We start from the raw sequence: 21,438 nt of genomic DNA, 5'->3' as shown, positions 1-21,438 counted from the left end.
TTAATGCAGGATCGCTAATAATGCACTGTAATTTCAATGTAAGTTATCGTTTCTCACAGCAGTTATTTGGACGGGACAGTTCGGTCAGCAGTGGAGCGACACCTCTTCGGCTTTGACCCCTGGAGGGATCAAAGGTCAGAGGAGGGCGGAGACTCGACCCGGCGCCACGTAACCCCGAGCGCCCGCGAGAGACGGCGAAGCCAGAGGCAGCAGGACGCGCCGGGTCCGTGGCGCGGCGACACCAGCAGGTATCGCAGCAAAAAACATTCTTGAGGTTGTCGATGTTGATGAGTCCACCAAGTTCCGTTGAAAATTCTACTTCTGAAAACTTGGGTCTAGTACGTGGAATACTTTTAGCTCCTGGTCAATGCCGCTTGTGTCATAAACATTCACCCACACTTTGTTTTGACTAAATCAAAATCGACAGGTGTCCCGACAATGAAAGTATGTGTTTTTCCATTCCATTTCTCCCTCCAAAACAGAATGATTGCCCAAAATGTTGGAATCGTTTAAAATGTCCCTCATTTTATTCCAATCACCTTTGACACATGCAATAATTAGATGGCTAGTTCTATATAATTAAGTATAACTGAGAAAAATTGTATATGTATAATGTCGGAGGGAACAATTTTCAACAGGAGTCGTCCCTGCAGCAGGCTAATCCTTGTTGATGGGCAACTACTGGAGTCTCATATCAGTGGCACACGGATTAGACAAGCTGTGCACAGTAAATATGAAGTAAACAGAACAAGCTTTAAGTCTAAACACTGAAAAGAATGAGAACATGAGGCTTTAAGTGTCCCCAAAGCATCAAAACATAAGTGACAGGAGAGAAAAGGTTTGAGAGAGCAGGCTCCGTTTCCTCACCATTTCCTTTATGTGGTCATCTACAGAGCTGCACTCGCCCGGACTAGCACCAACAAGGAGAATATCCAGTCAAGCTGCCGGAACGATCCTGGTTCTGTGCTGGTGGAGAACTGGGACCAGAGGAACCTCGTGGAGCAAACATCCAGGGTTAAGACGTGGAGACACAGCCCCACACTTGTGCTGCTAAGTGACGACCAGGACGGCCACGCGGTGAGTCATCTCTCTCAGCAATCATCTTTGAGGTCTCTTCTTTGGATTGTTGGTGGTGTAATAAATTATGTTACACAAGGAATAATTTTAAAAATGTTTATTTGATCACTACACTAAATGGATGCCAGTTTAACATAAATCTGTGTAGCAGCCTAACAGCCCACCTCCTGATGTTCTCATTAGCGTCTCGTAATGCACAGCAGGCTGTGCTAATTGTTGACCACTTCTGCAGAAACACAGAGCCACAGTCATAAAGGCAATTAGAAAGGGCTTTTATCCACAAAGCATCTTATTCTGTCAGTTATTGCTGTATGGTACTTTAGACCATAATATACAAAAAGTTTCCCTTGCGGTAACTTTGCGGTATGACCCATAGGCCCATAATAATGCATGTAAATGAGGTTTACTTGAATTATTGCAACAAAATATAACAGCAGACGTAAGAGACACAATAATGGCCAATACTATGCAAAAAAGCATCTTGAAAAGTGCCTGGTGTCAGCTCACGGCTAATTCGTGTATTAAGTTTCACTGTTGTTTTCTGCATGTATGGCACAGTTGCACAGCGCGTATGCTTTTACTACACGTTTATGGGAGGAGGAGAAGGATTATGGCAGATAGTATTTCTGTTTTGGCTGAACTTTACGCAGGCTTGTGCGGTTTACGAGTTAATACATCCATGGTTTCGAGGAGGAGGACATTACAGCCAAGTGTTGATCATGTCTGTTTTGGCTTCAATGTGGAAAACTGTGTTTACACACGGCATGCAGACTTTGTGTTTTCAGGTGGATATAGAGGCAACTCTGGACCTTCAGTTCATCTGTAAGCTGATGCTTTGTTTTGGTCAGTGTAGGCTTATGTTAAAACATGGTGCTGTTTTTACAGAGTACTCATGCACACCTGCTCTGCTACATCTGTGCAGTATTTACTGTGTATTTATTGACTCAATGACGATATTAATTTAAAGCCAATGCAAAACTCCCGTTTGCTGATGGCAGAACACGGGGAAAGTTTTATTAAAAGGCAGATGGTGTGAAAACACACAAATAGTCCATCATTAAACAATTAAATTACGCTGGGCATGTGTGCCGCAAAAGAAAAACTCCCAGTACCAACTATGGATTTGAAGATAATTAGGTAAATCGATAATTGTGATTATTCAGTGCACAATATAATCGTAAAAAATGAAAAATAATAGTCAGGAAAATTAAGTATTTTCTGTTTAATATATACCCCAAAGATAGACCTAAATGTATAGAACTGTCACACTTAACTTTATTTTGTCTTTTCAGAAAGTAAAGGACGTGTAAAGCTTGTCACAAAGTTAAAGGTTAAATGGACGATTTTTTTGGCCCAAATCTAAGTCTTATTTCCTCGTGCCGATTAGTCCTGCCACGTATCAATCATAAAACGCACCTACCGCTCACCTGCAGCCGCGTGCGGTTCGTCCCCACGTTTCCGCGTGCCTAAGCGCATGGATCTATCATAATATAGTTCCCTCAGTGTACGGGGCAAAATGAAGACGGAGAAAGACAGTTCGAGCTGACGCAGAAGTGGACAGAAATCTGCGGGAGACGAGCGATGTGATGCGCTACGTTGCGCTAATAAACAAACGCACGTGTGTTGTATCAGTCCGCACGGGGGAGTGGCATGCGCACTTCCGCCTGCGTTCTCAAATCGCCGAAAAATCGTCCATTGCGCCTTTAAGGAACAGTAACATTTAAAAATTAAAAATTAAAGCAATTTCAAAAATGTCATTGTTGTTTGGTCACAGTCTCAATAAATCTTGAGGTTTTTTCTCACAATAAATGTAACACAAAGATATTATACTGTGACATCCCTCGTGCCAACACTGGGTTCATCTCTAAATAGGAGTTGGTCAGCCTCTGTGGCCCTCACACACGTTTAGAATGAGTCACGACTTTGGCTTCTTCCCTCTGCAGACTGACCTGCCCTGTCTGCACAGCTGAGGAGAGGCAGAGGACTCAGAGAGATTCATATACTGTATTTGTAGAGCAGAGAGACTCCAGACTGAGGTTGAATGAGCTAAATATAGCCAGACAAAAGATAAATACATCAAGACAGAACCTTTCATTTCCTTGTTTCTGGCACACCCAAAAACAGAGTTGGACATCAATACCGGGGCAGATATTGGAAATAATATATTTGTTTGCAGTGGGAATTTAGTTTTGCTCTCTTTTCTTTTGGACATATTCCGTCTTTTTTGTGTAAACCAAAGCCATATGATGTTTGTAAAAGCCAGCGAGCACCTGCTTTGAGAGCACACAGCTTCTCTTTTTCAAATCACTTCATGACGCAACTGTGGATGTACTCGATGAACATCGAGGGGAGGAAGCCTGTTGGCTTTATCGATTTACGAAGAACAACGGAGGAGAGAGCAGAGGAGTGAAGGATGAACAGAGGAAATGGAGAGGAGCAGAGGAAAAGGAGATAAGCAAAAGGAAAGGAATAGAGGAAAAGGAGAGGATCAGAGGATGAGCAGAGGAAAAGGAGAGGAGCGGAGGAGAAATGGAGGATTGAAGGAGGAGACACAAACACAGACCCAGCTAAAGGTGTCTCCAGATGCAAACTCTGAACACAACCAGATCATTTCACCACAGTGTTATCTATTAAACAATGAGTTAAAATATGCAATTTTATACAAATGCCATTTCCTGATTGTGGTTTGAAAACCTTCAGACGCATCCCTGATGCACGCACTCTATATATTATCTTATTTATTTATTTATAAATTGCAATCGGCCAACTTCTATCTGATGCAGATAGAAGTTGGTGTAAATGTGGCGTTATAGATCCACTTACAGAAACATTCCTTAACTTTTGCATGCATTGAGGAAAAATCTGAAATTTTATTGACACGTCCCACTGTAGTCAGTCTGTTTTTCAGGCACTCTCCCATCGACCTAAATATAAAAAAAAATAAGAACATGTAGAAACAAATCTACTAGTTACACCTAAAGACATAAAAACAGAACATGGCTTGGTAAGAGAAATGTGTAGTGCCTTTACATTGCAATGTGCCTTTACATTATCAGAACAGCGAGAGGTACAAAGTGTGAAGTGTTTAATCAACATTCTGACCAGGACACGTTGTGAAGAATGCTGTAACTGGATTCATTTTTGTGACTCGTCTTTCGAGACAGCTGCGTCGAGGCAGCGCTTTCCACTTAAATGTTCTTTTGCAAATGTAAAGATCAGCCCCACGGCGTGCTACAGCTCCAAGACTGATGGAAATAGACTTGTCAAACTGACAGTGTGCCACTGTCACACCTCGGGGCAGGGGGGCTGTTTTTCCCATACCAACTCCTTATGCAACTGTACGAATGACATGCATATGGGCTGTGGGTGATTCCTGGCACATTTGAGCGTGTGCCAAGGTCATCATGTTCGTGTCAATGTCCTTTCTGTATGTACAAGGATATCTTAGGACTGGGTTCCCAACGTCGAGGTCACAAATGAGTTCAGTAGACAATAGCCAAAACTTGACTTATTCAATTAAAGGTTGAATGGACGATTTTTTGGCCCAAATCTGAGTCTTATTTCCTCGTGGCGTGGACTGCCAATTAGTCCTGCCACGTATCAATCATAAAACGCACCTACCGCTCACCTGCAGCCGCGTTCTGGCTCGTCCCCCGAGAGCAGCACGGTTCCGCGTGTCTAAGCGCATTGATCTATCATAATATAGTTCCCTCAGTGTACGGGACAAAATTAAGACGGAGAAAGACAGTTCGAGCTGACTCATTAGAGATGGAAATCTACGGGAGACGAGAGACGTGATGTGATCCGTCGCGCTAATAAACAAAAGCATGTGTGTGTTGTATCAGTCCGCACGGGGGAGTGGCATGCGCACTTCCACCTGAGTTCTCAAATCGCCGAAAAATCGTCCATTGCGCCTTTAAGTCAAGTTTTGGCCATTATACAAACAATAACAGCACACATAAGATCAGAGGTTACAAGAAAAAAATAGAATGTGCTCGTGCGCTGATCAAAAAAGAAAAATTATAAATAAAACCATGAAAACCATAAAAAACAGTTATAATTACAGACTAGAGAACTCGCTCATCTCTTAGGATAGTCTTTTCTTTCTATAGTTAAAGCCAAGTCTTTTTAGTTGTTACCAATAACAAAATAGATACAACAAAACTAAACATGACAGCACACAGGTTTGTTAATTGACTTAACTTAAAGGCGGTATGGACGATTTTTCGGCGATTTGAGAACTCAGGCAGAAGTGCGCACTCCCCCGTGCGGACTGATACAACACACACGTGCGTTTGTTTATTAGCGCAACGGAGCGCATCGCATCGCTCGTCTCCCGTAGATTTCTGTCCACTTCTGCGTCAGCTCGAACTGTCTTTCTCCGTCTTCATTTTGCCCCGTACACTGAGGGAACTATATTATGATAGATCCATGCGCTTAGGCACGCGGAAACGTGGGGACGAGCCTGACGCGGCTGCAGGTGAGCGGTAGGTGCGTTTTATGATTGATACGTGGCAGGACAAATGATTTATCCACGCCACGAGGAAATATGATAAAAAATTTGCTGAAAAAAATCGTCCATACCACCCTTAACTTGATTGACAAAGACGGTTAATTAAAGACGGGTTTACACTTCTATGGGGTATTAATTGTTAACATATATATAGATCACCATGCTGTGTTGGATTGAAAAGGCTGTATTCGCTGAAAACAACGTATTGATCAGTTTCAGTTTTGTTTTTGACTCTGAATCTCCCTCTTCTGCTGCATCTCGCACTAAGCCACTCCCCCTTCACATCAATCGTAATAAGCACAAGAAATAGCATTTTAAAACTAATTAATGTGCGGTAGCTAACCACTGATAAGTCTTTATCCAGAACTCTTGATTGTGGGGAGGGAATCCTTCTTTACAGTCTGTGTTTTGTCTAGTCCTCTATCACATAATCAGCGGTTTAAGAAGTCATAGTCCTTGGTAAAATGGTGTATGCTGGGCAAAGTGATGTCAATATCTTGGCGTAGGAGCCTGGTCTGTGAGGGGAGGGGCAGTAGGAGCCTGGTCTGTGAGGGGAGGGGCAGTAGGAGCCTGGTCTGTGAGGGGAGGGGCAGTAGGAGCCTGGTCTGTGAGGGGAGGGGCAGTAGGAGCCTGATCTGTGAGGGGAGGGGCAGTAGGAGCCTGGTCTGTGAGAGGAGGGGCAGTAGGAGCCTGGTCTGTGAGGGGAGGGGCAGTAGGAGCCTGGTCTGTGAGGGGAGGGGCAGTAGGAGCTTGGGCGCTGCAGAGACTTCCTGGTTATGTAAACGTCTCCCACAAAAGCCATGGACTCCTAGGACTAACCGTAAAGAGGATTCGAATAATGCCCAGGAGAGATCCAAGATTAATCAAACATGTATGAATTACATACTATATATAAAACCACTTCAGGCATGTTTTTTGGTGAGGGAATACTTCTTTTGCATTATACAAAACAAAAATGTATTTACACATCCAATGGTTAACTTGACAAAGCAACAAAACAAAGCAGAGGCAGTGGGTGCGCTGAGTATCCTGAACACCGCCATAATGATCACCTAGAAGAATTTATGTTATCAATATGCAACTGGACAGACTTCACCTGCCACATAAACGGCACAGCTGGCGCTATGACAACGGCAGGCGGACCGACAGCCACAAAACAGGAGCTACAAACAAAGAGCTGATTAGCATAGCTACCTGGACACCTGAAATAAACAATCCACGAGAGCACGGTCATAGAAAAGAGCGAGGTGCAAGGCTCTCAATGATCTATGGCCCTAAATAATTATGAAATTAATGCAAATACAGCTTAGTAGATACCTCCTAAAAAGCGTTTTTGGCTTCCTGCCTGTGACCGAGAGTCGCAGCACTCGGCGTGACCCAAAGTGCTCGAGGTCAGAGGTCAGAGAGAAGCTGACGGGAGTTTTACAGACAAGTAGCAGTAACCGACGCGCACCTCTTTCTATGCATTTATGGCACAGTTTATCTTTGTATTGTTGGCCCGTGCAACTCGCAACAATTAGTTTTTATCAGTGCAATAACAGCACAATTGATATTTCTTTTAAAGGAGACCTATGCGAGATCTGAAGCAGCCCACATGGAGACGTTCAAAGACGGGTAAGAATAACAAAAACACTCACATGGGTTCCGAGTGCTGTTGTGTAGTTAATGACATTTGTGGTTTAATAAAAGACTGCCGTTATCTGCGCTGGCTCAAGGTCACAGATAAAGGGTTGACCGTACGCTTTTTTGTATTTTCAGGAATGACACAACGCTAGAGTTTCCTTCCCCCTCAGCGGTAAGTACATGCACCAGTTACTGACCACCACCTGTTTGACACGCTTTCAACAACTACATTTTGGGCGCCAAATCTGAGTCTCATTTCTTTGTGGCGTGGACAGTCGAGTAGTTCTCCAACATGTCAATCATTCCTTGCGTCCTACTGCACACCGGCAGCCTCGTTCTGGCTCGTCCCCAGGATCGCAGCACGTTTCCCTCGCAGCGCATGCGTGGTTGATATGCTGGTGTGTGTTTAGCGAGTTCCTTCAGTGTACAGGACAAAATGAAGTCAGAGAAAGACTTTTTGAGCTCAGAAGAGACAGACTAACAGTCGCTTGAGTTCTCAAATTGGTGAAAAATCCTCTATTATTCCTTTAAACTATTATAGACTCGATGCTCACTTGAGTAGTACTGATGCTAAAAATAACATAAACAAGGCTAAACTTGACCTTTCCTTAACAGTTTTAGAATGATCTTGAGCTTTATCAGACCTAATATAAGACCACAGGGTTAGATAAAGAAAGAGCAAACATTTTGTGTTGAAAATGTCAATAAAGCGGCTGTAATATCAAAGTCGGTATCAAGATATCAAATAATATTTGATATATTCTGTAGTGTCGAAATCACTGGCATTTTCATTACAACTATGTGTGCGCTTTAGGATTGAGATTAACAACATACAAAGTAATACATTTCAAGTCCTCCCCACAAATATAGCATTTCAATACTGTATTTTAAACGTATGAGCCCGTTTAAGGAACACTGCTTATTTATTTAAAATGTAGTTCATATTTTTTTGCAGCAATGTGACTCATATTAGTGTACTCTCTCTTTTTAAGTATATTTTAAGATGTTAAAGTCAGTGTTTCCTGTGATCGAGGACGTCTCATTACCCGAGCTGTGTACAGTACACTAGAAAGGGCTCAAATTACAAGCACAGATTCTTCCCAATTCTCTGCTAAACCTGTTAGCGACGTTCCCACTTCCTGTTTTGACAGCGGTGACCTTCGAGCGGCCCTTCTAGTATCAGTGTTTGTGTGGGAGGCGGGGCCGGCATGTCCGTACCAAAAGCAAAAACAAGATGCCACGGGCAAATATAGCGTTCACAATCACCGCTGCATGTCCACGTCTTTAATTTGCACTTTGTTTGCACACAATCGCCCCCAAACAGAGCGTCGAGCCTCGTCCCCCCTCCACGCGCCAGCTGGACCTCCGATGGTGATGTAATCGTGCACGCGGAGGCCGGACTTGAACATCTGTGCCGCCTGTAATCCGCCGCGCCCGTGCTCCTCGCCGCGCGTCTTGTGCTGCTCCCTCAAAAGCTGCTTTCAAACTATGTTTCAAACGCGGCTCTATTTTTAGAACGATTTCGAGGATTACCCGGGCACGCTCAGATGGAAAGAAAACATGACCTATGCAGAAAAAGACGGTTGTTTATTGCCGAGTTTTGGGTGCGATTGGATTACTTCATGTAGTGATGAGTTTAATTACGATAAAATGCTGTTAACATGCATCCATACAAGGACCAAAGCTGTATTAATTTGCACAATAATATAATCTAATGAAAAATAATCATAATAATCATAATGATAAAAATAATCATAATTAAAATAATAATGAAAATACATAGAATAAGAATAATGCAAATAATAATAATAATACATTTACCCAAAAAAATCTATGACCTTTATTTTATTTAATGAATAAAATAAATTTCACCTGATGTGCCATCTCGCTCTTCATCAATATTATTTTATCCACACACAGCATGTTAAACTATACTTTTTCTTTCTATTGTTTGGACAAAAGACAATGCAAAAGGTACAAAAAGTACAAATAAAAACAAACGGAAGAAGACGGAGAGCTAAAAAACAAAAAAAAGAGTAGTCCTCTTTCTATCTGTCTGGCAAATTTGTCCATTTTCAAATTCACTGTAAAAAAGATTCTTCCTATGTTATAAAAGTCCAATGTTGTTTCAGTCCTGTCCCTGTCCTCCATCTCCTTGATATTGCTTTTTTTGGTGCAGCCCAAAGTACACTCCACAGGTATTCATCAATCATTTCCTTTGTTGGAGATTCACATCCGAGATAAGTTGTTTTAAAACCTCTCCAATCTCAGTCCAGTATTTATGAATAATAGGGCGGTCCCAAAACACCTACTGCCACAGTTTCTCCAGCAACTAGCATATCCCTGTGAATAACGTGTACTTTTACCGTACTTCTAAGACGCTTAGTACTTTTTGTATCGTTTTTGCTGCAAACATAAGATTTTTTGACGTTTGATCACGAGTACTCATGTTTACTTCCTGTCATTTTCAACTTTAGTCGCAAACTGTCCACTTGACCGCGCGCATTACCCGCATTATTACACGTAGACGTTCGTATCAGCTGCGTATGTTTCGCCTCAGAGACTTAACGATCGATTTATGTAACAGGCTCGCTCAAGTCGCCGCGCGCGTCGTTTATGCTGAGCCTCCATCAAAGACGACCCGGGATACTTAGTGTGTAAACGCAGCTGATACTCAACCACAGCACCTGACTGAATACTTAATGCTATTGATTCTGGTTAGTATTGATCACCAGAGGGAGAGGGTCATTGTCATTCAGTTTGTGCACATTTTCACATAATCCTGTCAATTTCAGCCCACTACTATGCACTGATTTGCATCTTTAACGTCAAGTGCCCTTAATTAATTGGCTTTTACTCTTTTTAAACTAATCAAATTCAGCCCAATATTTTGAATAACTGATAAATTAAAGTTAGATAATAAGGATCTTAAAAAAATGGATGACTCAAGGGCTGGACGGAAATGATAATGGATTTATTTTGGACCAAATGGGACATTCACATGTGCCTCGGTCAGTTTTCTTTGGACATCTTTTGTTTTACATTTATTGTCTCCTATTCTCTCTCCTGGTCTTGTGCTGGTTTTGTGTTTGTTGTCAAATGTTCTAAATCCCAATTCCAAGACATCCACAGAGCTACATTAGCAAAGCGACGCAAAAAAAAAAAGTTTATCATTTTTCATTTTTAAATCTCCATTGGTTTAACATTAGGCTAACGGGAAAAAAATCTACATTTCACGCTGTATTATTCCGATTGTAATCAAATATAACGTAATAACTGGTTGATAGTAACTGTATTTCTCACACGCGATCACCTCAGTACATTTGTGAGTACGTTTATTCGCCGCGTCTCATTCCCGCTCAGTGCCGCTGTGACATAAACAGATTTGGTGCGAGCGGTGCAGCGTGTACTCTTGCCGCGGAGGGGGCTTTGCGCTGTCATGCTCCACAACGGCGTCGATAACGGCTCCACTGGGTAAACGTCCTCTCCCGGCGAGCAGCCCGTACCCGCCGCTAATGCCACTTTGTATGCGCTCTGCGATCCACTCCACTTCAAATCATGCAACAAACGATAAGGCCCAGTTTGGCTCGCTGCCTCAAGTTCACCCACAACACCCAAAAAGCACACATTGTCAAATCTCACGCCGTACTTTGTTATTCGCACATATTTTGTACGGAAAATCACAGCGGTTGTGCAGCCCCTGCTGTACATTGTCCACGCCATCTCGCTCGAGGAAGTGTATTTCGTCTAAATTTAGCTTGGACAGAAGAAATAGGACCCTCGTCTGAGTTTGAGTGACCCGTGTACACGCCGTGGGCCAGCTTAGAATCTTGTGTCCCACGTTAATTATCCACGACACCGTTTTGATAATGAAGTGGTCCTGTGAAGCGACGGCCCTTCAATAGTAATATATTGAGTTTCTGCGCAACAACAGATTGATAATACGTTTGGGGGGGAAATAAATTTAAAAATCCTCAAGTCAGCCTACGTGTGCTGGCTCACAATCTGTCTGCCTCCCCCCATCCCTCCTTCTCTTGCTCAAACTGCACAAACAACAAGTACAAGGCAGAGCTCCTGGGTGGGGAGAGAGAGCGAGTAAAAGAAAGCAAAGACTACTGTTGAGAGCACAAGCAGAAGGGAGGGTGGAATGGGTGAGGGATTCTACCAAAAGGAGGGGGAAACAGTGGGCAGGGTTTGACCGCTCCTCCTTCGCTCAAACACACACACACACGGGGGAAAATGGGCGTATGTTTTGGCCAAAAGCTGCCGGCCAATCGGGAACAAGGCCCTGCCCCTTCTGCGAGGGCTGGGCCGGCAGCGCGGGAGGGGCGACGTGCGACCCAACTTAAAAGAGTGTGTCTCGCCCTGCAGCGCTGTCATTGTGGTCGCCAGGCTTTCCGCTGTTATCGCCACTTCATCACTTTTCCACTCTCATGGTTGTGCAGACGCTCAGGATGAAGATCCAGGAGTCTCCCGTCGCCTGCGACACGGGGAGGGTCGGCGTGGGAGGCGGCGGAGGAGGATCCGACTCGGATTGCGACAAGTCGGGCTGCGAGGACGTGCCCCGATTGGACCTGACAGCTCTGACCGAGGACAACAGTTGGGGAGGTGAGGCTTGGGGCTATCACATGCATGTTGTTTTTTTTTTGTTTTCCCCCCTCCCTCCCGCCTTTTACACTGCCTCCATTTTGGAATCTGCGTAAACAGTAAGTGCATTGTCCAGCGCTTGCAAACTTGCACGCGAGTCACTGCACACTGCCTGGTTTTCCCCCTGCGCCTGACGCAACTGGCTGCGCGGCCTCTGCAGGATTTGATTTCAAAAGATCCTCTTAAGTCGCGCAGATGCTTTAATGTGCGCTCGTGTGCGCCGCATGGCCAATTACAAACGGCTACTGCTCCGGCTCGTTGGCTTTGCTCCTGTTAAGTGACACCGCACTGGCCCCTCTTGTTTGTTTTCAGCGCTGCCCTGAGCTACAGTTTGGAAACTTTTCATTTGGTTTTCCACCGCCCCGCCTTTGTTTTACCTGCTGTTGTGGTTCTCAGCCAATGATTAAATGGATGCATTGATGATAACACACACGTGGCAGTTTTATTGTTTATCTTGTTTGTGCTGCTTTGTGCACGTGCTACAATATAACCGCTTGATTAATTATTCACGCGTGCCTATCGAGTGTCATTACCAGCGCACGGTCCCGATGACAGCGCCCCGTGCGGCCGCCCGTCTCCCTCCAGCGGGTACGGGCGTCAGTGTAGGAACCCGAGCACAATATACCTCCGCGTTTGTTTTGTCAGGACGTTGCCACATGGCGTTCTGAGGGAGGAGGATGTTGATGTAACAGTTAATAAGCCGAGCCGAAGCACGTGCAGGAATGGTGTTGAACAGGTTTTGACTGTTAAATGGTTAAAGCGCACGTTGAGGTCTGTGACTGTGCAAAAAAAAGAAAAATGAAAGAAAATAGTGTGCTCTTCGTCTCGATTTTGTAAAGTCAGCGGCACGGTGAGAGTTTCCCGTTGCGTTTCGGAATATTCCACACTACAGGAGTTCACGGCTTCACGTTTAGGGCCGGGAGACGGGAGGAATGCATGATTTATAGAGCTCTGTGCGAAAACACGAAGACCCGAGAGCATGGGAAGGGCGGGCGTCATTGTACGGAGCACTTTCTACTTTTAGTTGAGGTTGTGACCTAAATGTGGAAAATGTCGTACCGTTATGCCACCTGTCCTGTTTCGTGAAAAATATCTGTCTATGTAGGATTCCCAAGTTCAGATTTTAATCATTTCGTTCAAGCATAAAAAATGTACTTAAGATGCACTTATTACATAACATGTTGGCAAGGCGGCTGCGCTCTCACAAAACAGGATGCTAAAAGTAAACACAAGGACCAAAACAGCAACAGTTTTTGATATTTTGAGTTCATAATTCTTACTATCTCCATCTGTCGAATGAAAAGTTGGACCAAACAAGATTACATCGTGCATTAAAAGCGTCTGTGACTCTGCCGTACCCATAAAACGACGCCCCCCGTATGATTTAGCCGAGGACACGGTGTTATTGCGTGGGCGTCTGCGGGCTGAGCTGAAGAATGCGGGTTACTGTGCTCGTTTCCTTCGTGTCGTGTGCGCTCTTAGCCTCCTTCCTGTTGTACGCCGTGTCCTCACAAGGCAGATGACCTCACCGCGGCGACGCAGACGGGGCACGACGGACTGCCCGCTCGTACAGTTCGGCAGCTTCTTGTTTGTCAGCAGAGTTTGTCCGTGGCTGGCGCTGGCACGGTGCTTGTGGTTTGAAAAAAGGGGGCTGGCATATCGTGCATGTACAGTCGTTTTGAGCAACTGTGCTTTTAAAAGACCTTTGTCCTAGTACACGTTGTGCCAACACTTTGGTGGGCGACATGATATTCTTCGCCGCCACTTGAACCGCACGCTTCTTTCTATTCATTCATTCTGTACCCCCGTGTTTTTCTCTCCTCTCCCTAGACCCCGCATTCATAAACGCACCTTCTCTTGATTTCAAACTCATATTCTATTCAAGCTGCTGCGACGGTAAGTTGGCACGAATGCTGACTTGCATCTTTTCGAGACTTTAAGGAGTTTTTTTTTGCCTCCCTCAACGGCAACGCCAACCGCAACCTTTAGCGAACTGGCAAAGAAGAGACATGTTTTTTGTTTTATTGGCCTAATCCCGAGCACTTGATTTAAAGGATTAATTCCCGAATGCCAGGGAGACTTAGCCGTAGCGTTTGGCACGTACTGGACCTTCAGTCGGGGACATAATGCGAGTAATGGAGCGTTTCACCTGCCGAGTGAGAAACTGCACGTACAGGAATACGGGGGGTGGGGGTCGCCGTGGGGACTAACCCGAGGTGGAATCTGAGCTAAGTCGCTTCCCGTACAGCGCTGCGCTCACGCACCCCCCGGCGCGAACACAAACACGCACCGCCGCGGCACCGTTTAAAGACCAGGCTAACACGTCGACCCTTTACCCGGAATGTCTCCTTCTGAGTTTCACCTCGCAGCGTGGAGTCACCTGTTCTAATTTTTCCACGAAACCTACGAGACGGCTCCCACCAAGCATCCCCCCTCCCCTCCTCCTCCTCCGCGAAGTGCTTGTTTCTAGAAGGTTCCGTCACCTCGTCGTAACCATGAACTGTTCCCTGTCCTGCCCAGTGAAGGAATGGCAAACACAGCACGGAGGCTTTACTGTAACATCCTCACTGGGGTCTGACATTATCCCACTGAGAGGCAGAACTTTATTAATAGCCGGAGAGCGTCGAGGGCATCTGCGGAGCTATTTTAACTAAACATAATTATTGCCAGACTACCGGGAGCGAGCGGGAACTTTGGGAACAAAATGTGCAAGCGCCGAGGCCCAGAGGAAGTACTAATTCAGCCTCCTCCACGGAGCTCGTTTCCTGGCGGGTTTCCACGTCAGTGTCCTCCTCGTTATTAGAGGTGAAAAGGCAACTTACTGTATGTAAAATCACACAGGAATGAGCATTAAAGTTCCCCCTACAAGTTCGACGACTCATTGAACTAAAACGCAGATAAGATGAATATATTAAGAATTTTGCTAAAAATGTTAACCATTTTATCCCAGAATAGCACATTTTTATGTTTATAATTTCACTTCCTGTTTGTAATAAAGTCATCACACCAGGAAATTACCCAGCAAACACTGAGCCAAAACTCATGACTTTTTTGACAAAAATATATATGAGAGCGACTATTTTGTTGAATTAATGTTTAGAGCGTCAAAAAAGTTGTTTCTTTGTGTAAATTATGCATGAACTGGAATGAGCGTCTCTAGTGTGATGTCACTTCCTGTCATGTTCTACAGATCTTTCAACGTTTTCTCCACAAATGCCCACTCGATTTGCGTAAAACTATGATTTATATGTACGACAGGTATAAGTACACCAAATGTTGTCGAAAATAGTACATTGTAAAAACCTGTCACTTCAGAATGTCACACAATCGTGCAAACGTCCTCGCCCCGCTTCCAAACGCAGACACACGTCGAGGCAAAAGGCAGGCCACATGAATATGCTGATTGCGACACGCAGGTACAGGACCGGGCGCGGTGACCTGAAAACAGCCGAATGGAAAGCATATAAGTTCATTTGCAAGCGAATGGTTTACTCATCGGTCGAGAGCGCGGTTTGCGTGAGGAATCCTTAACGTGGGTGTTCTGTCTGTTGTCCAGAGCCCGTCCCGGCCTACCCGCTGCTGCAGAGGGAGAGCATGGACCGAGAGGAGCCCCGGCCGTCCCCTCAAGGCGGCGGACGTCTCATCCGACAGCTGCTGGACGAGGACAGCGACCCCATGGTGTCGCCGCGGTTCTACGCCTACGGACACGGCCAGCAGTATTTGGAGGATACGGAGGTGCCCCCGTCGCCGCCCAACGCGCACTCGTTCATCAGGTAAACGCGAGGAGACTTTCTGGCGTTTTGACGTAAGCGGCAGGCGAGGTGAACGCGTCCGATGTGTCTGTCTTTCAGCCGCAGGCGGAGTTCGTCGCTCGGCTCCTGCGATGACGAAAAGGAGGAGCTGACGTCGGCGCAGCTCACGAAGAGAATCCACGTCATAAAGAAAAAGATCCACAGATTTGAGGAGAGGTTCGAAGACGAGCGGAAGTACAGGGTGAGTCTGACTGTCTGAAATGTGTTTTTGTGGGGGTAAAAGGGTAACGCAGTCAGGCTAGACCTCCAGATTGTCTGCTCTACGCGAAGAAACAGTCTTTGTCAAGGTTAAAAAGAAGAAGAAGAAGAAGAAGAAGAAGAAAGACTCTCTTGGACACAATAAATTCATAGGACAGATATAACTGAATAAACAGACAAATAAGTTGTTGACAGTGTTCCAAACCCGAGCTGCACGGCACTGTGAGATTAACAATTGGGAGGAGTTTCAGGTCTACTTCAATGTTATGTAAGAATCCAAAGATTTCACAATGAGGAAAAGTCATGATAGTTCCCATAGCAATTTAATCATTTATAATAGAATATAACGATCTTTTGAATTGGAAAAATCTTTGCATATAACAGGAAGCTGAAAGCCATGTGTATAAATTATTCTATCTTAAACACTTAAAGCTAATAAATAAAAATAATAATTAATAAATTAAATTGAATTAAATTAAATTAAATTAATAAAAAATACATTTAAAAAGTCTTAATTAAAAGAAAAAAGATTCTAGCTGTAGTAAATATATTTTATTTGTAAAGTAACCCTTTTTAATGTTTTCTTCACGCAGCCTTCACATAGCGATAAAGCGGCCAACCCAGAAGTTCTCAAATGGGTCACAGAATTGTCCAAACTGCGTAAAATGCTCAAAGGTATTTACAAAAATGCTCATGTTTTTCAACTTTTCTGTCGGGTGAAAACGCATCCAACTCACGCCATTCCCTTCCAACCAGAACAGAGAATACTAAAGTCTGAGGAGGACCTGCCGCCGCTGACCCGCCAGCGCAGCAACACCCTGCCCAAGAGCTTCGGCTCCCAGCTGGAGAAGAAACCCCCCCAGGAGAAGGACCCCAAGCCCCCGGTGGACATCACGCTGGAGAGCATTCAGAAGAAACTGCAGGAGAAGCGGAGCGAGGTCAGCCGGCCCGAGGACATCAAGGTACACGGGTCGGTTTAGCGTGGAACGTGCCCGGGAATAAACGACAAAACGCTGACTCGCCTCCTTCCTTCTCTCGGGCAGGACATGACTCGGGAGCAGATCGCGGCGGAGAAAGTCGCCCTGCAGAAAGCTCTCCTCTATTACGAGAACATCCACGGTCGACCAGTAAGTCCACCGCGACCTTTCACGCGCTCGGGAAAACGTGCCGATCCGCAAATAGTTGTTTACCGCTCAAATGTGACCCGGATTGCAAGTCAGGGGCGCTTAATGCCTCGAGCACGGATATGTGCCCGTGGGAATGATAATAATGATAATAATTTGTTACAGCGACAAACACGGTGGATATTTTAGCGGTTTGTGCTGCTGTTTTCCCTGTTGTTCTGTGTTGTTTTTTTTCACCGACCTTCAAAACACTGAGCTAACAAACAAACTTATTTCCAGGTAACCAAGAGCGAGAGGCAAATCATGAAGCCGCTGTACGACCGGTACCGGCTGGTGAAGCAGATCCTGTGCCGAGCATCCACAATCCCCGTCATCGTAAGTGGATTTGCATTTTTATTTGACTCACTACGTCACTGTCGTCACAGCGGCCATGTTATACCGCTTTATTCCACGCTTGGCTCGCGGCGTAGTGTCCAGAGCCACCGGGAAGCTGCAAAAAACTGTTTGCCAAAGGGCTGCAACAAAGAGTCGACTATGAAAAGAAAAATCGCTGTGACGTTTAGATTATTGTATTTGCTCTCTGCACTTTAAGAACGATAAAATGCACACAAAATGAGCTTTTATTGCAAAGACTGTGTCAATATTGAATACAAAACGGCTAAAAAATACACTTAATTCATAAACATGATCTATCATGAAGCCTTCAGTCATCGTATTTCACTGTTTTTTTGCTCATCAAAATAACAAAATAATCATTAGTTGCAGCCCTGGATTGTAAACTGCTCGCATTAACTCTATTATGTAAGAGCCTATTATGGATTGACGACATGTAGATTATGTAATGCGCCTGAGCGATATAATCTCACGTCATGTTAAATAGTGTCACATTCCACACGGCAGACACGCACCGACTTGTTTACGGCTCAAGAAATGTTCAATAAATGTTCAATAAACGTACGAGATCCGCCTGTTTTTTCTCCTGTGAGTTGGTCTCCCGCGTTATGAATTAACGACCGCGCGGCAAACTGACCAACGCTGAACCCGTTCAGTCAGCGAGGAACGTAGAGTAGTAAACGTGTGTCTCCTCCTTCTGAATGGTCCGCCACAGGGGTCCCCCTCCAGCAAGCGCCGAGGGCCGCTGCTGCAGCCCATAATCGAGGGCGAAACCGCGCTCTTCTTCGACGACATCAAGGTGACGAGCCACCGCTTTGGCGAATCAGTGACATGCAAAACGAGACCTCCCCTCTCCCCTCGTTCTTAACAAACCCCAGAGCCCCCCTCGGCCGCACCCCAATTGCCGCTTGTTGATTGGCTGAACCGGGGAGACGGCCGTGTTTCCCCGCCGCCGTAGTGACCCGTGGAGTCAGTAGATGCCTGGTGCCTCGTGCGGCGTGTCGTTTGTGATTTGGTCTGAGCTTGTGTAACGTTACCATGAATCTATTGCTTTAGACTGGCCATAAATCATTCCTCCACCGCCTGTAAAAAAAACACGATTTCCGAAGGCTGCTGGTCTCCCGCGTTAGACGCTCAGAAACGGCCTCGGGAAAGACTGGAATGGGGAGTGTTCCGAATGCAGGCCAATTTCGCTTCATTCCGATTTGAAGAGGAAGATCTTTAATGGCCAGTCTAAAAAAAATAACGTGTTTTTTCAAATCATGTGTCGTAACTAGACTTTAGAATCTGCTAACATGTTGCAAATCCTCAATAGTAGACGCTCAATGACTTAAATCAGTTGTATTCTCAAGTGATTCATAACCATCCACTAACCACGCATGTGTGAATCTGCAGAGAGTGCTGTCGCTAGCGTCACGTTAGCTTTATCGCTAACGCAAGGCTTTGACCGAGCCTTTCGTTTTTGCAGGAGGAGGAAGACGGCTCCGAGGACGACTCGGACACGAAGACGCAGGTGATCCCGGCGGTCAAGCCTGAACCGAGCGTGCTCAGTTTCATGGACCGCACGGACGAGGAAGCGGACGGGTTCATTTCTCCCGTGGACGAACTGTCGCCGTCGAAGACCTCCGCCGACATGGGCCTGTCCAACCTGCACGCGGCCACCATGTAAGAATCACCTCATGTGCTACTCATGTCCACTCTGGAGCGAGCATACGGTGGTTTTCCGTGCTTCTTGGGGGACGTTACGTTGACTGTGTTGTCATTTCCTGAAGAGTTGTCGGACCTTTCTCCTGGGGAACCACAAAACCTTTAAATCTGTGTAACTCGACTGTGAATCTCACAAATCCTCAGACACCTACTCTAATACTCACAATATACTCTTTGAGGTAAAAAGGGTATTTACTTACCAACCCAAGTCTGTATCAGGACTAAACTGGGATCAAACCAGGACATGTTGGAACGCAGCCTTCAACACAAAGTCCAAGCACTCACATGTGTGCGATCCGATATGTGTTAGATCAGGGGTGTCCAAACTTTTTTTCACCGGGGGTCGCATTGTGAAACTTATCAAGAGTAGAGGGCCAATAAGCATCCACATCTTTAATAAATAACTTGGAACGTTAATATTAGGTTGGTATAACATAAACATGTTTGAATTTTTCCAATTTGACAGTAAAAAGCACTTATTTTTATTGTTTGAGCCAACTTAAATTAAAATTAAAATTGGTCTGAAGGCCACATTTGGCCCCCGGGCCACAGCTTGGACACCCCTGTGTTAGATCTGTTTGTGTGTTTTCTTTCCCCCAAATCCAAACACTTCTCATTCCCTCTGTCACAGCGAGGAGCTCGTGGAGCAGCTCCAAGAAACCCGCGAAGAGAAGAAGCGAATCCGCCAGAACCTGAAAGAATTCGAGGACCAGTTTTTCAGGCAAAACGGAAGGTCAGGACAAAGACCTCATTCACATTACATAAGGTCACATTTTCTTCTTCTTCTAACCTAGTTCTGTTATGTCATTTCCTTGGGCCTGGCAGGAATGTTCAGAAGGAGGACCGCTCCCCTCTGGCAGCCGAGTACGGCGAATACAAACACGTCAAGGCCAAACTGCGGCTGCTCGAAGTCCTCATCAGCAAAAGAGACTCCACCAAGTTCATGTGAGAAAACTAACGGACTGACGCCAAGAGAATGTTACATTTCATCACATGAGGGAGAGAAAAGAGAAGAACAAGCCTCCCGGACCTTCCACTACGAACTGCCACCTCAGCGAGACGTGCAGAAGAATCAAACCTCCACCGCTAATGCTAATGTCTTTCTTTCATTGTTGTTTTTTTACCGAACAAATGTCACGTCGCCACATTTTAGTCTTAAAGCGACAGATCGTTTCCACGCCAGATTCTGAATGTAGTGTGTGTTTTTTGTAAGCGAGACGGATCAGTGTTCGTCCGTGATAGAATGCGTTCCACGTCGTTTTCCGATCACGCCCAGAGACACGACGACCAAAATAATGTGTGATTGAATATTGGATCATGTATTTGTAGTGCGTTTCTCTTGCTCCCTGGAATAAGCTAAAGCCTGTTGGAATCACTGGAGTAAAAGATGGAGGACGTTTTTCTTGGCTCGATTTGTAAATATAGATCGCTGCGTTTGTTTACATCTCTGTGAGCAAGTACAGTTTTTATTTTCTCCAAAATGGATGATTTATCAGTGTAAAATTTCTCAATGTTAACACTGGCAGACTTAATTCTTTTGAGTGTGTACATTTTAGTACATAAAATTGTATAAATTGTATTTTGTATATAACACAAATGAAATCATATTTTTACTGACTTGAACGGTGTGGGCTGTGTACATTTTTACTTTTCCGTCTTTTAATGATGCTTTTGTAGGCTTAGGTTTGTTTTGAGGGGAAATTACCAAGAGGAGTTTAAATCAAGGAAAAATCTACCACATGAAATCAACATTTTAGGGATGAGCAGCAATTAAAATATAAAAAAATGTTTAACTGCTTTTAATCACACGCTTCTTTTGCGCTTAGATTCATTGCGTTCTGTGGGAAAAGGTCAACACACATTATACAGTAGTTAGGCCTTAGCTCTTTAACCTTTTGGGCCAAAATATGTCATAGAATTTACCCAGCGTTGTGCCATTTTGACTTGAATATGAGTTTTATTGACTCCGGGACCAACTTATATTAAAAAATGAGTCTAAAGTCCAAACAATAGACTCAGTATTACCCAATTATTTTATTCAGTCTTAATTCAATTTAGATATTTTTAGACTTTGATTGTTATATTTAACCTAATTAACTTTAGGAATGGAATTTAACCTTTGTATTGTAATTTAACCTTCTCATCTTATTTAACCTTAAACTCTTAATTCGCCGTGTATATTTATCTATGTATTCAGCATCACTCTCGGTTTGAAGTCTTTAGCGCTCGACGTTCAGTGATGCCTGGATCATTTAAAGACTCTATCGGTCAGAATTACCTTAAAACGGAGCAATATAAAACAATTCAACCGGAGTAACTAACTTTAAATCACTAAAAATACCAA

General features: G+C 44.6%; 1 protein-coding gene across 1 annotated transcript in view; it reads left to right on the top strand.

Moving 5' to 3' along the window:
- The window catches only part of fam13a (family with sequence similarity 13 member A), a 54,849-nt gene extending 34,138 nt beyond the window's left edge, over nt 1–20,711 (top strand). The window contains exons 11-26 of the mRNA XM_072462608.1: nt 63–248; nt 894–1,077; nt 7,155–7,204; nt 7,349–7,385; nt 11,659–11,821; nt 13,691–13,756; nt 15,417–15,633; nt 15,712–15,853; nt 16,464–16,545; nt 16,627–16,832; nt 16,914–16,997; nt 17,274–17,369; nt 18,103–18,186; nt 18,856–19,052; nt 19,726–19,827; nt 19,920–20,711. Coding sequence (XP_072318709.1) covers nt 63–248; nt 894–1,077; nt 7,155–7,204; nt 7,349–7,385; nt 11,659–11,821; nt 13,691–13,756; nt 15,417–15,633; nt 15,712–15,853; nt 16,464–16,545; nt 16,627–16,832; nt 16,914–16,997; nt 17,274–17,369; nt 18,103–18,186; nt 18,856–19,052; nt 19,726–19,827; nt 19,920–20,043 — 2,020 coding nt within the window. The 3' untranslated portion in view covers nt 20,044–20,711. The remainder of the gene's footprint in view (nt 1–62; nt 249–893; nt 1,078–7,154; nt 7,205–7,348; nt 7,386–11,658; nt 11,822–13,690; nt 13,757–15,416; nt 15,634–15,711; nt 15,854–16,463; nt 16,546–16,626; nt 16,833–16,913; nt 16,998–17,273; nt 17,370–18,102; nt 18,187–18,855; nt 19,053–19,725; nt 19,828–19,919) is intronic.
- Nucleotides 20,712–21,438: the final 727 nt, after the last annotated feature.

Source organism: Eucyclogobius newberryi, unplaced genomic scaffold (genome assembly GCF_026437365.1).
Source record: "Eucyclogobius newberryi isolate DKJ021-1_F unplaced genomic scaffold, fEucNew1.0.hap1 SCAF_4, whole genome shotgun sequence".
Lineage (NCBI taxonomy): Eukaryota > Metazoa > Chordata > Actinopteri > Gobiiformes > Gobiidae > Eucyclogobius > Eucyclogobius newberryi.
This window is presented reverse-complemented; position numbering and strand designations above follow the sequence as displayed.